The sequence below is a fragment of the Sus scrofa genome, chromosome 16 (genome assembly GCF_054392235.1).
Source record: "Sus scrofa isolate SSC_HxYL_T2T_F1_AM1 chromosome 16, Sscrofa_HxYL_maternal_Yorkshire_Landrace_v2.0, whole genome shotgun sequence".
NCBI classification, from domain to species: domain Eukaryota; kingdom Metazoa; phylum Chordata; class Mammalia; order Artiodactyla; family Suidae; genus Sus; species Sus scrofa.
This window is the reverse complement of record NC_139398.1, coordinates 59,808,052-59,826,113: the sequence shown is the minus strand read 5'-3', so window position 1 is coordinate 59,826,113 and position 18,062 is coordinate 59,808,052. Positions and strand designations below refer to the sequence as shown.

The 18,062-nt window shown below is 40.4% G+C and overlaps 1 protein-coding gene across 4 annotated transcripts in view; it reads right to left on the bottom strand.

Annotated features, from left to right (window-relative positions):
- The window catches only part of BDP1 (B double prime 1, subunit of RNA polymerase III transcription initiation factor IIIB), a 108,302-nt gene that overhangs the window by 20,453 nt on the left and 69,787 nt on the right, over positions 1-18,062 (bottom strand). For all 4 annotated transcript variants that reach the window (XM_005672526.4, XM_085002421.1, XM_005672527.4 and 1 more), the window contains exons 26-32: positions 13,222-13,344; positions 8,285-8,321; positions 7,695-7,787; positions 6,240-6,462; positions 5,445-5,584; positions 970-1,120; positions 565-745 (exon numbers count right to left, since the gene is read on the bottom strand). In XM_005672526.4, coding sequence (XP_005672583.3) covers positions 565-745; positions 970-1,120; positions 5,445-5,584; positions 6,240-6,462; positions 7,695-7,787; positions 8,285-8,321; positions 13,222-13,344 — 948 coding nt within the window. The remainder of the gene's footprint in view (positions 1-564; positions 746-969; positions 1,121-5,444; positions 5,585-6,239; positions 6,463-7,694; positions 7,788-8,284; positions 8,322-13,221; positions 13,345-18,062) is intronic.

Sequence of the window (18,062 nt, the reverse complement as noted above, 5' to 3'; positions counted from 1 at the left end):
ACTCATAACTAATCATACAGTCCCTGAATCATGCTGTTTCATACTTGTTCATTTACTCATTTGTTTCTCACAACTTTGTATTCCTGGTATCTCACACAGTACTGGACGAGTAGCATTTCAATAAACACTTGCTCTGAAAATGAAATTCTCAAACCCAGGGACTAGGAAGCAAGAGTTCTCCATGGAAAAAACACCCCCTTTTTCAAAGCTTTTACAACAAAGCTAGATATGTTTTACGACATATCTCTATGATCTAGAGACTAAAAATACATTCAATAAAAATTACATTATAATACATTCCAGCAAAGGCAAAACTACAGGGAAAGAAGATCAGTGGTTGTTAGGAGCTGAAGGTGGAAAGAAAGACTAAAAAAGGCTATGGAAAACTGGGGGGATGATGGAATTGTTCGTGTACTGCTTGCTTATATGACTACTTATGTTTATCAAAATGTGTAGAACTGTAAACTAAAAAGGATGAAGCTTATTTTGCGTAAATTATAACTTAACTTTTTAAAATGAGGAATAAACAGCTCGCCACCCCCTGTTATATTTACAACCTTTTACCTCTGGTACATAGAGTGTAAGCATACTGTCTCCATCAGAGTCCTTTCTCAGGGGCTCTTCGATAAAACTCTCACCAAGACTTGTACCCAAAGCAAGCGTGTCGGTGCTTGGCTCAGAAGAAACAAGTGGAGCAGCCGACAACATCTGAACCTCTTCAGATCCCTCTTCGTGATCTTCATTTCTGAAAGACAGATTAGTATATATCTGAAATCAAGCAGACAATTACAGAATTATGTAGTTATTAGAGCAAGGCAGTCCAAAGTTCATCTAATTTAATAGTTTTCAAGCTTTTAAGATATATTTAAGATATATTTAATGGACTAGAACACATTTCTACAGCTACAACTTATGGCTACAGTTGAAAGAGAATATAAACCAAATCCCAGAATCTCTTTCCTTTTTTACCTTTTAGTTAGCCTTGCTTCTTGTGAATTACTGGTTTCTTCAATACCATGTACACATGCCAATTTGCTCTGCTCCTTACTCTCTGCAGTTGTATCTGATCCAAGGTTTTTATCCTCTAATTCTGTTCCTTTAGAAGCATTTTTCTCAGTTTCTTAAATAAAAAACACATTTAAAATATAGCCCAAAGTAGTACAGTTAAAATTTTCCATATTAGAAACATGATTTTTCTTCAAAGATCACTATACAGTAGCTGTTTCAAACTTCTCTTAATCTAAAAAGCAAGCTCATTCACATGGCAGAAAGGAGATCCGGGCCAATTACACTTTTAACAAAAAATTTTTTTGGTTTGAACCCTCAACATATAGAAGTTCCCACGTCAGGGACTGAATCTAAGCCACAGCTTTGACCTATGCCACATTTGTGACCTATGCCACAGTTGCAGCAATGCTGGATCCTTTAACCCACTGCACTGGGCCAGGGATCAAACCCATGCATGAGCTGCTATGGTTGGATTCTTAACCCATTGCACCACAGTGGGAACTTCCAATTAGACTTTTAAACATAAGTGAGATAATGAATCTGCACTGCACATATTTCACTCCTGGTAGCCACAGCAACTGTATCTCAACTTTATCATGATAATAGTATTATCAGAAACTCACATATAAAAGAGGTTAGAAGTTGGGTGCACATGAGGTCTGGCTAGTTCACCTTGGGGCACATGTTGGGAAAGGAGCTGTTCTATAAAGAATAACGTCACAAGGGGGCAGAAAATGATGTCTGTATAAAAGAAGGAACTGAGCCTGCACACTGAGAGCTTCTGGGTACTGCTCAAGCCAAAGTAATGAATTAACTAACTGAACCACAGACACTGCTGACTAAAGGAAATCCCAGAAATCAGGAACCCCTAAAACAGGGAAAAGATGGTGCTAACTATCCAGATTCTCTACCTACAGGGTTGAAAACAATCTAGGCAACCTACCACTTGCACTGCTTTTCCTGCTCTCACTAGTACACTAAGGGTGGGGTGTTGGCAGGGAAGGGGATAGAAAAGGAAGTGGGACAGGGATCAACATTTACATCACAGTACAGTGAGGCCACTGAAAAAATGAAATAAGAGTACTATGCAAACACACAGAAACAATTTTTTTCAATATATTAATCTTTAAAAACAGAAAGCGTGGAATTCCCGACATGGCTCATAGGAAACGAATCTGCCTAGTATCCATGAGGATGTAGGCTCGATCCCTGGCCTTGCTCAGCAAGTTAAGAAGCCAGCATGTCGTGAGCTGTGGTGCAGGTCGCAGAGGCAGCTTGGATCCTGTGTTGCTGTGGCTGTGGCGCAGGCCGGCAACTGCAGCTCCGATTCAACCCCTAGCCTGGAAACCTCCATAAGCCATGGGAACAGCCCTAGAAAAAGCCCTAAAAAGATTTAAAAAATTAAAAATTAAAAACAAAAATAAAAACAGAAAGCAGAGTTCCCATCATGGCGCAGCAGTAGTGAATCTGACTAGTATCCATGAGGATGGGGTTGGATCCCTGGCCTTGCTCAGTGGGTTAAAGGATCTGGCATTGCCATGAGCTGCTACAGTATAGGTTGAAGATGAAGCTCGAATCTGGCATTGCTGTGGCTGTGGTGTAGGCCAACAGCTACAGCTCTGATTCAACCCCGAGCCTGGGAACTTCTATGTGTTGAGGGTGTGGCCCTAAAAAGACAAAATATATTTATATATATATAAATAACTCTTAATAATAAAAAGACAAATAACCCAATTCTAAACTAAGCATAGATCTGAAGAGACTTTCCGTAAAGAAGATATGCAAATAAGGAGTTCCCATCATGGCTCAGTGGTTGACGAATCCAAGAACCATGAGGTTTCGGTTTGATCCCTGGCCTTCCTCAGTGGGTTAAGGATCCGACGTTGCCGTGAGCTGGCACAGCTCCGATCCTGCATTGCTATGGCTCTGGTGGAGGCCGGCGTCTACAGCTCAGATTAGACCCCTAACCTGGGAACCTCCATATGCCGTGGGTGTGGCCCTAGAAAAGGCAAAAAGACAAAAAAAAAGAAAGAAAAGAAGATATGCAAATAAGCACATAAAAAGATAATCAAGAGCCAACAGGAAATTGCAAATCAAAACCACAATGAGAAGTTCCCATCATGGCTCAGCAGTTAACAAATCTGACTAGCATCCATAAGGATGCAGGTTTGATCCCTGGCCTTGCTCAGTGGGTTAAGGACCTGGTGTTGCCACGTGCTGTGATGTACGTCGCAGAAGAGGCTCAGATCCCACATTGCTGTGGCTTGTAGCATAGGTTGGCAGCTGCAGCTCAGATTTGACCCCTAGCCTGGGAACCTCCATATGCCTCGAGTGTGGCCCTAAAAAGCAAAAAAAAACAAAAAAACAAAAAAAACCCGACAACGAGATAGCACTTCACACCCACTAGGACAGATATAATCAAGGAGACAAATAATAACAAGTGTCTGGAAACACGCACAGAAAATGAAACTCTCAAAGCATGTTGGTAAAAAAATAAAATGGTGCAGCCACTTTTTGAAACAGTCTGGCAGCTTCTCAAAAAGTTAAACATGACCCAGAAAATCTTTATGGGGGGGGGGGGCACACACTTGTAGCATATGGAAATTCCCAGGCTAGGGGTCAAATGGGAGCTACAGCTGCTGGCCTACGCCACAGCAATGCCAGATCCAAGCCATGTGTGTTACCTACACCGCAGCTTGCAGCAACACTAGATCCTTTAACCCACTGAAGAGGCCAGGGATTGAACCCTCATCCTTATGGATGCTAGTTGGGTTCTTAACCCGTTGAGCCATAATGAGAACTCCTGACCCAGCAATTCTACCTGTAGATATAAATCCAATAAAAATGAAAACCTATGTCCAGAGGAGTTCCCTGGTGGCTCAATGGGTTAAGGATTGAGTGTTGTCACTGCTGTGGCTCAGGTTGTATAACTGGCCTGGAAACTTCTGCAGCTGAGGACAAAAAAACAAACAAATTAAAAGGAATATAGAAAATATCAACCATGCATCTTTTTGTTGGTAAGAGATAGAGTGACTATAAATTAAAAAGATATCTCTGAAACTAAAATTGTTTACTAAAGAGATTAAAAAAAATTGATGTGTCCATACAAGAACTCACACATGAATGTCCTTAGCAGCATTATTTATAATACCCAAAAGGTAAATATACTAACCAAATTGTACACTTTTTGTTTTTTTCTGGAAGCACCTGCAGCATGCCTAAGTTCTAGGGCCAGGGTTTGAACTCACGCCATATCAGTGACCCATGCCACAGCAGCAACCTGAGCCACAGCAGTGACAATGCCAGATCCTTAACTCAGTAAGCCATGGGCGAACTCCTGAATTCTATTCAATTTATATGGGTGAATTCTACAGTATGTGAATAATCTCAATAAAACAACACATCCTTATGTACATAAAACATTTCTAGAAGTCTACAATAGAAACGGTTAATAGCAGTTTATCACCAACAGTAGGATTAGGGAGCTGGAAACCAAGGAAAGATAGAGTTTTAAAAAAAATTTTTTTTTTTTTTTTTTTGTCTTTTGTCTTTTTGTTGTTGATGCTATTTCTTGGGCCGCTCCCGCGGCATATGGAGGTTCCCAGGCTAGGGGTTGAATCGGAGCTGTAGCCACCGGCCTACGCCAGAGCCACAGCAACGCGGGATCCGAGCCGCGTCTGCAACCTACACCACAGCTCACAGCAACGCCGGATCGTTAACCCACTGAGCAGGGGCAGGGACCGAACCTGCAACCTCACGGTTCCTAGTTGGATTCGTTAACCACTGCGCCATGACAGGAACTCCGAGTTTAAAAAATTTTTGCCTTTTGGGTACTGATATATCTTTTGCCACATGCATATATGCCTAGGAGATATTTACTTGAGTATGCATGTTTAAACACACAGAAAAAAAAATATATATATGAAGAGAAAGTTTGAGCAAGTAAATACAGCAAAATGGTAATAATTATTGAAACTAGTTAGCGGATTTATGGATATTTACTTTATAGCTCATTCTACTTTCTGTATGTTTTAACCTTTTATTTTTTTATTTATTTATTTTACTTTTTTGTCTTTTTGCCTTTTTCTAGGGCCGCACCTGCGGCATGTGGAGGTTCCCAGGCTAGGGGTCTAATCGGAGCTGTAGCCGCTGGCCTGCACCAGAGCCACAGCAATGCGGGATCTGAGCTGCGTCTGCAGCCTACACTACAGCTCATGGCAATGCCAGATCCTCAACCCACTGAGCGAGGCCAGGGATCGAACCCGCAACCTCATGATTCCTAGTCGGATTCATTAACCACTGAGCCATGATGGGAACTCCCGTTTTAACCTTTTAATAGCTACAAATATTTTAACAACCAAATATTTCATTTGAAATGCTAATGACATTTCTGCGTCAAATAATTTTGTAACTTTCAAGGAAACAATAAAACTTACCTCCTTGAATTTCCGACAAACTAGGAACTTCCTGATGAGCACCAAACCTTTTGGTCCCTAAAATCTTCTTAAGATTTGGCTTAGGCTTGGCAAATCTTCTTCTCGGTCTCAAACTACTGGTCACTTCAGAAGTTGTAGTCCTAGAAAAAGACAGACAGAGAGAGGAACTGATCAAATGTGTAAGAATTCTCTGCCTCACTCGGATGCATTCTACTTTGCACTGACACAGTTATGTGTCACCTTCTCAGGTGCCACACTGTCTATAAGTGTTCGTTTCTCAATGCTAAAATTACACGGTAGTAATTTATCCAAAAGTCTTGAGAAGCAAGAGAATCTGGACAATGTCTATAAAACAGGGACTATATTTACATAAAATTACTTCATGAGGGCTTAAAACATTCATTGTGGTAATGTTAATATGCGAACCGTTGAACTGAAATCAAAATCAGTCAATCCTTTATGTATGTATGTATGTACGTATTTGGCTGTACCCAAGGCATGTGGAAGTTCCAGGAGCAGGGATCAAACTCTCATCATAGCTGCAACCTGAGCCACTTCAGTGACTACATCAGATCTTTAACCTCCTGCACCACCAAGGGAACTCCAGCCAGTCCTTTGTCACTTTAAAGGGTGAAAAATCAGCACTGCTTACTTTACATTTATATAAGCATTACTCAAAGCTATTAACACTAACCAAATTGAAGGTTGGTTTATATACATATATTAATTGAATGCTGCGATTTATTTTTTTTTTAAACTAAAATAAAAATAATTGTTTAATAAAGCAAAACAAACCTGGTTGATATAGCATTTTCCTTTACTTCCTCCACTAAACCAGTTTCTTCTTTAGTACTTTGTTCCTCCAATACAATCTTGTTGTCTTCTGATGGAGATGTACTACAGAGAGGTGAAGAAAGTTCCGGATGTTCATGAACAATATCATGATTTATATTATCTGGGCTAAAAGGAACATGACTTTTATCCTCTGAATGGCCATCAGAAAGTATACATACTCCTACTGCAGTAAAAAAAAAAAAAAAAAAAAAAAAAAAATTAAAATTGACTCAATACAAATCTATGTCCAAATAATATAAATCCTCCAACAATTCAGCAACTATAAAATTCTATACTATTTAAAAAGTTTGCTCTTTCTGGCTCTAAATTTAAATTTATGATCTCATATTTTATGCCAGAGATTTGATCTGTTCTGAGCTTAATAATTCTTACAGACTGAAATTTCAAGATAAGAGCACTTGCATATTCTGCCACTGAAAAAGCAGCCCTGCAGGGAACAGAAATCTGAGACTTTCCTGATAAGTATATAGCTATGGCCTATAAGTCTGACACCTAAAATAAATGGCAGGACAGTCATTAGCACTTAAAATAACTAACAAGGGGCGTTCCCGTCGTGGCGCAGTGGTTAACGAATCCGACTAGGAACCATGAGGTTGAGGGTTCGGTCCCTGCCCTTGCTCAGTGGGTTAACGATCCGGCGTTGCCGTGAGCTGCGGTGTAGGTCGCAGACGCGGCTCAGATCCCACGTTGCTGTGGCTCTGGCGTAGGCCGGTGGCTACATCTCTGATTTGACCCCTAGCCTGGGAACCTCCATATGCCTCAGGTGCAGCCCTAAGAGGCAAAAAAAAAAGAAAAAAGAAAAAAGTAAAATAACTAACAGGATTATGAGTAACATAATAATCCATTTAATGTACTTAAAGTAGAAGGTACTTAGTAAAGATCATAGCTTCTCTGTAACGTCAGCCTAAAATACTAAAAACCTGGGTTGACATTATTTTTTGGTTCAGTCCCAACTAACAGAAGAGTCTAAACTAAATTATTCCGATGGCTTTCATAGCCCCTTCATACTGTATTTGACTGTCATGTAATTGCGAAGATTATCCAAAGCATCAGTTCCTTTGCTAAAGCAACATGTATAAAGTGATCAGTAATCAGTGAGCTCAGTTAACCAATGGTGTCTAGGATGATAAAGATAGCAGATTCACTAGATTAACACTTCCACAAATACAAATTCTGAATAAACCAAGTGCACTATCTGGAAATGGCGGCCACTACATCTAGAGGGCTAAAGTAGAAAGATCACACATATTACTTTTCTGGAAAAATAACAAAGTGATGTCAACTTCAAACATTAAAAGCAGGGATTCACGTTACACCCAAATCCGGGTATAATTTCTTACAAGTTGGGATTTAAAAGGCTTTTTTTTGGGTTAGGATTTAATCTTTTATTCTTACCACCACTCTGTTCTGTACTGATCTCTGACTGCAACACCAGATCTCCCATTGTAAGTAAAGTTATGGCAGCTTCTGTGCTTCCATCGTTGGTACCTTGTGAAAAAAAAAACACACCAACATTAAAATAGAAGAATAACTCCAGAAGTTTGTTCGTTTGTTTGTTTAGAAAAGAATTGTAATTTGGGTATTATTCTCTAGTAACCAGTTTCAAAACCCTTCACACAGACAATCCCTTCCTAGCATAGTAGTCTGTTCAGCTTATATGCTACAAATAAAGAAGCATCAACTGTTCTCTTTTACTCACTGAAACTGCCTCCCTGTCATTAAATAACTCAATATCATCAAAAGGAAATACACCCAAATGTGCATATCAGAGGAAATAAATATTTCTTTAGCAAACATTTAATCACATTCTAAAGAAGCATTCCAAGAACCCAAGTTTCTCCTAGATATAACACTTCAATTGCCAGATCTTTTCATGCCACTCTCCAGCAAAGTTACTCATCTACAAACTACCACCGTTACTAAAATCACTGTGCTAGTAGTTGGTATTAACCAAGTCTTTCAGCAGTTTCCTTATTAACAGTTACCTGTTTCATCTTGGGAATGTTCACCTGTGGTCATTTCCTAAAAGAAGGAAAAAAAAGTGGTATCTTATGTAGTTTCCCAAGTACAAGTTCTGTATCTCAAAAGGCACTACATTTTACAGGTTCTTCAGTGCTTTTAGTTATAACGCAGTGAAAGAAAACAGTTTTCAAAAAAAAAAAAAAAGAAAGAAAACTGTTTTTTCTCCCTGAAATTATAATTTATTCATAAAATTTCATAAATAAGAACCAAAATAGTCTGAAAGACAAATTCTTTCATCTTTTGCTCATTTTACCTTCTTCTTGTATTAATGCAAACATTAATTCTAATCATATTGTAACATGCATCTGACTTTCTTACTTTACCTTCAACTTTAGTCGTATCTGCTGCTAGTTTTGACCCCGTGGAAACCAAGGTCTGGAGAATATCAAAAATAATTTTTTTTTTTTTAATTTTAGGGCCGCACCGAGGCATATGTAAGTTCCCAGGCTAAGGGTCCAATCAGAGCTCTAGCTGCTGGCCTGCACCACAGCCACATTAACACCAGCTCCAAGTCCCATTTGCGACCTACACCACAGCTCATGGCAACTCTGGATCCTCAACCCACTGAGCGAGGCCAAGGATCAAACCTGCATCCTCACAGATACCAGTCAGATTCGTTTCCACTGCGCCACGGCGGGAACTCTCGCAACATTTTTTTATACTACTTGGTGGCTTAAAACTTAAATGAATTTTGGAGTTCCCATCGTGGCTCAGCAGAAACGAATCTGACTAGGAACCATGGGGTTTTGGGTTCCTAGCCCGGGAACCTCCATGTGCCACAGGAGCGGCCATAAAAAAGACAAAAAAAAGAAAAAGACAAAAAGAACTTAAGTGAATTTTAATAAATTAAGAAGATACAGGACCTATGTCCAGCGTGACAGCATGAGGAGTTTTGCTGACCCTCTCCACAGTGAAACTGGTAATATTTATTTAAAAACAACCATTTAAAGCATCTGGAAATGGTCCTAAGGGCATAAGATGAACATCTATTCATAAAATTGCTGGAAATTAAGCAACAAAGGTGAAAGTTTGTGTACTGAACTAAGACTGCTCTCTCCCTCCTTCTAGGTCAGTGAGGCTAGACTCCATCTCAGACTGCTGTTGCCAGGGAAACAAGGCCCTTTCTCCCTGCAGGCCCCAAGTGGAGGGCTTTCAGCTCTGGATACCACAAGAAACTGGTGTCAGATTCATAACAGATGATAGACCAGTACCTATTATGAATACAGAGCAAAAATCCTCAATAAAATACTAGCAAACTGAATCCAAAAACACACCAAAATTATATGCCATGATCAAGTGGAATTTATCCCAAGGATGCAATTTTTAGTTTAACATCCAAAATTTAATCAATATAATACATCATATCAATGTAGTAAAAGACAAAATCACATGATCATCTCATGAGATGTAGAAAAAGCATATGACAAATTCCAAAACTCTTTCATGATAAAATACTCACACAAACTAGAAATAGAATGGAACTTCTTCAATTTTTCTTTTTTTTTTTTTTTTGTTTGCCTTTTAGGGCTACACCCACGGCATATGGAGGTTCCCAGGATAGAAGTAGAATCAGAGCTGCAGCTGCAGCCACAGCAATGCCAGATCCAAGCCATGTCTGCAACCTACACCACAGCTCATGGCAACGCCAGATCCTTGACCCACTGAGCAAGGCCAGGGATCGAACCCACAACCTCATGGTTCCTAGTCAGATTTATTTTCACTGTGCCACAATGGACACTCCAGAACTACTTCAATTTGAAAAAACCACAGCAAACATCAAACTTAATAGTAAAAGATTGGATGTTTCCCCCTACTTTCATTCAACATTGTTCTGAAAGTTCTAGACAAGGTAATTAGGCAAGCCAAAAAGAACCAAAAAAACAAAAAAACAAAACAAAAAAAAAACATCTAGACAAGAAAGAGTTCTAAATTGAACTGTGTTGTCCAGAAAGACAGGCTGAAGTCTTAACCTCCAGGACTGTGAATGTGACCTTATTTGGAAACAGGGTCTTCCCAAATGTAATCAAGTTAAAATGAGGTCATAGTGGATTGATTAGTCCTTATCCAATAAGATGGTGTCCTTATAAGAAAAGAAACACAGGAGTTCCCATCATGGCTCAGTGGAAATGAATCTGATTAGCATCCACGTGGACACAGGTTTGATCCGGCCTTGCTCAGTGGGTTAAGGATCTGGCATTGCTTTGAGCTGTGGTGAAAGTCACAGACGCAGCTCGGATCTGGCTTTGCTGGGGCTGTGGTGCAGGCTGGCAGCTATGGCTCTGACTGGACCCCTAGCCTGGAATCTCCATATGCCACCAGTATGACCCTAAAAAGCAAAACAACAAGAGCAACAACAACGACACACATGCAGGAAGAACACCACGTGACAATGAAGGCAGAGGTTGGAACTGTGCTGCCACAAGTCAAGGAATGACAAGGACGGCCAATAACTGCCAAAAGGTAGGAAAAAAGTTTAGGATGGTTTCTAACTCAGAGGCACCAGAAGGAACCATCACCAGCAATAACCTGACTTTGGAATTCTATCCTCTAGAACTATGAGAGAATAACTTTCTGTGGTTTTAAGCTAACCAGTTAATGTTACTTTGTTACAGAAGCTCTAGGGAAGTAAAGCAGAAAGGCAGAAGTAAAACTACCTCTATTCACAGATGCCATGATCTTATAATGGAGAAATTCCTACAGAAGCCACTAAAAGGAGTTCCTGCTGTGGCATAACAGGATCGGTGGCATTTCTGCAGCACCAGGACACAGGTTCAATTCCCTGCTATGGCGAGAGTGTGATTCAGACCTATAGTAGGACACAACTGCGGCTCAGATGAGAACTTCCTATGCCACAGGGCAGGAAAAAAGAAGAATCCACTAAAAAAAACTATTAGAACTAATAAATGAGTTCAGCAAAGTTGGAGGATAGAAGACTAATATATGAAATTCAAATGTATTCCCACATACTTGTAATAAGCCACCCCCAAAAAATGAAATTAAAGAAAACAATTTCATTCACAATAGCATCAAAAATAACAAAATAGTTGAAAATGCAGTTAATAAGGAAGTACAAAGCCCATGTTCTGGAAACTACAAAACACTGTTGAAAAAAAATCATAGAAGAACTTAAGCAAAAGGGACTGTAAGACTTAATGTTTGTTTTTTTGTTGTTGTCTTTTTAGGGCTGCACCCACGGCATACGGAGGTTCCCAGACTAGGGGTCGAATTGGACCTACGTCTGCCAGCCTCTGCCACAGCCACAGCAATGCAGCATCCGAGCTGCGTCTGCGACCTACACTACAACCCACGGCAATGCCAGATCCTTAACTCACTAGCGAGGCCAGGGATTGAACCCGTAACCTCATGGTTCCTAGTCGGATTCGTTTCCACTGCACCATGATGGGAACTCCTCCTTAACATTGTTAAGATGGCAACATCTGCTCTACAGACTCTACAGATTCAGTGCAATCCCAATAAGAATCTCAGCTGATGTCTTTGTAGAAACTGACAAGTTGATTTTAAAGTTCATTTGGAGGAGTTCCCCCTGTGGCCCACAGGATTGGTGGCATCTTTGGAGTGCTGGGGTGCAAGTTCAATCCCCAGCCCTGCACAGTGGGTTTAAGGATCTGGCAAGGCCACAGCTGTGGCAGAGGTCACAACGGCGGCTTGGATCTGATCCCTGGCCCAGAACTCCATCATAAGCCTCAGGGCAGTCCAAAAAGAAATTCATTTGGAATTGCAAGGGACCCACAACAGCCAAAACAACCTTAAAAACGGAATAAAATAGGATGACTTGTACTTTCCAATTCCAAAACTTATTACGAAACAATGGTAATAAACAGAGCCTCACCAGCATAAAGACAGACAAATAAATCACTGGAATAGAATCAGAAGTATAAACATCTACAGCCAACTATTTTTTTTTTTTTTTAGAGCCGTACTGGAGGCATATGGAGGTTCCCAGGCTAGGGGTCAAATTGGAGCTGTGGCCGCAGGCCTACACCAGAGCCACAGCAATGCCAGATATGAGCTGCGCCTGAGACCTACACCACAGCTTACGGCAACGCCAGATCCTCAACCCACCAAGTGAGGCCAGGGATTGAGCCTGAGTCATCACGGATGCTAGTCAGGTTCACTAACCACTGAGCCATGACAAGAACTCCCAATAGCCAACTACTTTTTGACAAGGATTAAAAAAAAACAAAAAAAAACAAAAAAAAACCAACAATGTGGAATAATAATTTTTTCAAATAAATGGTGCAACAACTTGGATCGTCAAATGCAAATGAATGAAGTGGGACTCTAACCTTACACTGAATTAAAAACTAATTCAAAATGGGAGTTACCGTCATGGCGCAATGGAAACAATCCAACTAGGAACCATGAGGTTGCAGGTTCCATCCCTGGCCTCACTCAGTAGGTTAAGGATCTGGCATTGTCACGAGCTGTGGTGTAGGTCCAAGACGCGGCTCGGATCCTGTGTTGCTGCTGCTGTGGCTCTGGTGTAAGCCGGTGGCTACAGCTCCGACTAGACCCCTAGCCTGGGAACCTCCATATGCCATAGGTGCAGCCCTAGAAAAGACCAAAAAAAAAAAAAAAAAGCAATTAAATAAATTTTAAATAATTTATATTCAGTATATATTTAATGCATCAGAATTTTAACCTAAGTTTATCAAGATTTTAAGAGCTATTCCCTCACACAAAAAAATCAATGTTTTTCGAGTCAAATATATCTATGAATTATTCAATGGTTTCTACCATTCATACTCTAGAAATGGAAGAATAATTTCTATCATACTAGCTAAGAATGTGCATAAACTTAAAGCTTCCGTAATAAACTTTCAGTCTTTTGCTAGTAAACAAAGCATTAAAGACAAAATATATTAAAATGGATGCTTACGACTGATGATGCATTCAAATTTTCTTCTTGTTTCATCTCCTGAGTAGTCACATCTGCGTTTGAGAGTTGATGTTCAACAACAGCTATGCATCCTACATCTGGGACATTCACGGTTATTTCAAGCTATGAAAATGAGAAGTTTCATTATTTCGTTTTAGCATACTATCACAGAAAAACGAATCATAAATGTTAAACTGAAGAAATAATTCACATTCATACACTATTACAAAAATGAAGTACAGTAATTCTTTTTTTTTTTTTTTTTGGTCTTTTTGCCTTTTCTAGGTCCGCTTCCCATGGCATGTGGAGGTTCCCAGGCTAGGGGTCTAATCAGAGCTATAGCTGCCGGCCTACGCCAGAGCCACAGCAATGCAGGATCTGAGCCGAGTCTGCAACCTACACCACAGCTCACAGCAACGCCGGATCCGTAACCCATTGAGCAAGGCCAAGGATTGAACCCGCAACCTCATGGTTCCTAGTTGGACTCGTTAACCACTGCGCCACAACGAGAACTCCGGAAGTACAGTAATTCTTAAAGTGAGTGATAACAGCTTGGCAAAAGTGAAGATTTTTGAGGGGCTTATGATTCTTACCAACAGCAATCAAAATTTCTAGAGTTAACCTTCTTAGTATCTAGCATTTCACTTTCCATTATCCCCACTTTGTCCCTACTTTCCCATAATTTCTCTCATTAGTCTATCAACATTTATGGAATATTTCCTAGAAACTAGAGGGACTACAGGTACAAAGCTCAGTACGACAAGTTTGGTTCCCACCTTCAAGGAACTCACAATCTAAGAAAAAAAGACATGTAATCAACTAACTACACACTGTCTCAAGTACTATAACAGACATGAGTTGAAACTACTTAAAAAGATTTATCTGGAGTTCCCGTCGTGGCGCAGTGGTTAACGAATCCGACTAGGAACCATGAGGTCGCGGGTTCGGTCCCTGCCCTTGCTCAGTGGGTTAACGATCCGGCGTTGCCGTGAGCTGTGGTGTAGGTCGCAGACGCGGCTCGGATCCCGCGTTGCTGTGGCTCTGGCGTAGGCCGGTGGCTACAGCTCCGATTCAACCCCTAGCCTGGGAACCTCCATATGCCGCGGGAGCGGCCCAAGAAATAGCAACAACAACAACAACAGACAAAAAGACAAAAGACAAAAAAAAAAAAAAAAAAAAAAAAAAGATTTATCGGCGTTCCCGTCGTGGCGCAGTGGTTAACGAATCCGACTAGGAACCTTGAGGCTGCGGGTTCGATCCCCGGCCTTGCTCAGTGGGTTAACGATCCGGCGTTGCCGTGAGCTGTGGTGTAGGTTGCAGACGCGGCTCGGATCCCGAGTTGCTGTGGCTCTGGCGTAGGCCAGTGGCTACAGCTCCGATTCAATCCCTAGCCTGGGAACCTCCATGTGCCTCGGGAGCGGCCCAAGAAATAGCAACAATAACAACACCAACAAAGACAAAAGACAAAAAAAAAAAAAAAAAAAAAAAAGATTTATCACATACATGACCCACCAAGGCAACTACCCCTCTCCCACAACCCAAAAACCTGTATGATTCTTGATAGCCATGGCAGGCAATGGCCATGTAAAATAATGGTTTCACTCACATTTATTCTTCGTTTAGTAATCATTTCAAAGATCCCTAAAATCTGGGCTCTATTTATCCCTTAGACTATGAAAAAAGGCAATCTAGCTCCTATCCCCTTATTAGCATTAGATAAGTATAAAAGACAGTGATTCAGGAAGTTTCCACTGTGGTGCAGTGGGTTAAGGATCTGGCATTCCTGCAGCTGAGGCATAGGTCACAGCTGCAGCTCAGATTTGATTTCTAGCCTGGGAAATGCCTATGCCAAAGCTGTGGCCATTAAAAAAAAAAAAAAAAAAAAGACTGATTCAGCAGAAATTGAGCAGAGTCAAGTTTACAAATCTGCCTTTAGGATATACTGATTATAGTAACATCTCTGTGTTCTGTGTCTGTTTCCTGGGAATGGGTGGATAATGGAAATATTCTAAGTAATTAAATGTTGGTTCTGTAAGCACTATACAGTTTCAAAGCTTTACATTCTTTTTTGGCTGTGCCTGTGGCACGTGGAAGTCGCCAGGCCAGGGATCAAACCCACGACACAGCAACAACCAAAGCTGCTGTGGCAACACCACCAGATCCTTAACCCATTGTGCCACAAGATAACTCCTCAAAACTTTGTCTTTTTAACAGTTTATTGAGATATAATTTACATTCCATACAATTCACCCGAAGTAAACTGGATAATTCAATGTTTTCTGGAATAAGCACATCTATGTGCAATCGTCATACCATAGTTACTTTGAGAATATTTTCATCACTTCAAAACAGAAACTTCGTACCCACTCCATTAACCCTCATCTCCAAATCCCTAAGCAACCACTAATCTACCTTCTGTCTCTACAGATTTTCCTATTTTAGACATTTCATATAAATAGGTGCATATAATTTGTGATTTTTTGGTAACTGGTTTCTTTCACTTAGCATAATGTTTTCAAGGTTTCAAGGTTCATGCTGAAGTATATATCAATATTTCATATCCCTTTATGATTTAATAAAATGCCATTGCATTTCAGTGCCTTTTTTTTTTTTTTTGGCCGGGCCCTTGGCATGTGGAAATTCCCAGGCCATGGATCAAAGCCCCACCACAGCAATAACCAGAGCCACAGCAGTGACAATACTGGATCCTTAACCTGGTGAGCCATCAGAACTCCTTCAACGCTTTTTAAAGGAAACATTTTCTAACATGTGACAAACTGCCCTGCCTTAGTAAACTGGTTATTAGGAATATAACTTAAACTTTCCTTGCTCAGTTATTATGATCAATGCTACTTAAGAAGGCAGTCTGTATTTTTTTTTTTTTGTCTTTTTTTTTTTTTGTCTTTGTTGTTGTTGTTGTTGTTGTTATTGTTGCTATTTCTTGGGCCGCTCCCACGGCATATGGAGGTTCCCAGGCTAGGGGTTGAATCGGAGCTGTAGCCACCGGCCTACACCAGAGCCACAGCAACGCGGGATCCGAGCCGCGTCTGCGACCTACACCACAGCTCACGGCAACGCCGGATCATTAACCCACTGAGCAAGGGCAGGGACCGAACCCGCAACTTCATGGTTCCTAGTCGGATTCGTTAACCACTGCGCCACGACGGGAACTCCGGCAGTCTGTATTAATTCAGGGATACACCCAAGAATCTAATTTTCAGAAGTCAATTTCTGGTATTAGCTTTCACTAGCAACCTGTCTTTCACGCAAAGAAATCTGTAAAATACAAAACATACAGCTTAGTGAATTTTCATGCAGTGGTAACTGTCCTTGCACAAAATTAACTTCCCTTTTGCATTTTCTTGATTTCATCTAACATTTAAATTCACTATCTTTCTGAAATTTAATTACAAGAAACAAGTTCATTTTTATTTAGCTTCAACCATTCCAACTACCTTTATAACATCTAATGGTATCATTAACAATGAATAAATAAAGAGGGGCTTGGACTCCCATTCATAAATGTAAATCTACAGACTGAACAATCCATTGGTTCTGGGTTAACGTCACATTACTTGAATTGTTTCATGTTTCTTTCTTCTTTTGTTATCACTACTACTATTTCAGTTAACTCTAGATTCTGTTTCAGATGGCTCAGAAACTATCATCAATACACAACTGATTCAGATGTGATGCTCTGTAAGCCAAATAAGTTACTGAAAATTGAGTCAGAAAAAAAAACTTTAAAGTTACATAGTTAGATTACTAGACCAAGAGGCAAAAGAGTAATGAGCTTTCACAATAAAGTTAGGTTGAAGTAATATGTTCCTCTACCTCACATCTATTAGGATGGCTACTACCAAAAAAAAAAAAAAACAAAAACACAAGCATTGGTAAGGATGTAGATAAATCGGAACCCTTTACACTACTGATGGGAATGTATTTTTGTTTTGTTTTTTTGGCCACATCTGCACAATGTGGAAATTCTCAAGCCAGGGATCAAATCCACGCCACAGCAGCAACCCAAGGCACTGCAGTGACAACACTAGATCCTTAACCTGCAGAGCCATAAGAGAACTCCCAATGGGAATGTAAAATGATATAGCTGCTATGGAAAACAGTATGGCATTTGCTTAATAAATCAAAAATAGATTTACAATGTACTATATGATCCAGCAATTCTACTTCTAGAACTAAGAGCAGGGATTAGAAGAATGGAGCATTATTTGGCCTTGAGAACAAATTGACACATACTTTATAGATGAACCTTAAAAACATTATGCCGAGTGAAATAATCCAGTCAGAAAAAGGACAAATACTGTTAGATTACACTTACATGAGAGACCTAGAGTAAGTGGTTGCCAAGGCTAGAGAGGAGGGAGTAAAAGGAACTATTGTTTAACAGTATAGTTTTCATTTTACAAGATGAAAAATGTGTTGTGGATGGATGCACTTTATGCCACCAAACTATATGCTTAAAAATGGCTAAGATGGTATATAGTCTGTTATGTGTATTTTACCCTTCAACCTTTTCGTTCTCTTTTTCTTTACTTTTTTTTTTGGTCTTTATAGGCCCGCACTCGCAGCATATGGAAGTTCCCAGGCTAGGGGTCGAATGAGAGCTGCAGCTGCCACCCACACCACAGCCACAGCAATGCCAGATCTGAGCCATGTCTATGGCCTACACCACAGCCCATGGCAACACCGGATCCTTAACCCTTAACCAACCCTTGGTTGGTAGAAAAGGCAGAAGGGATGGAGTCCTGCCGTGGCTCAGTGGTGACGAACCTGACTGAGCAAGGCCAGGGATCGAATCCATGTCCTCATGGATGCTAGTCAGG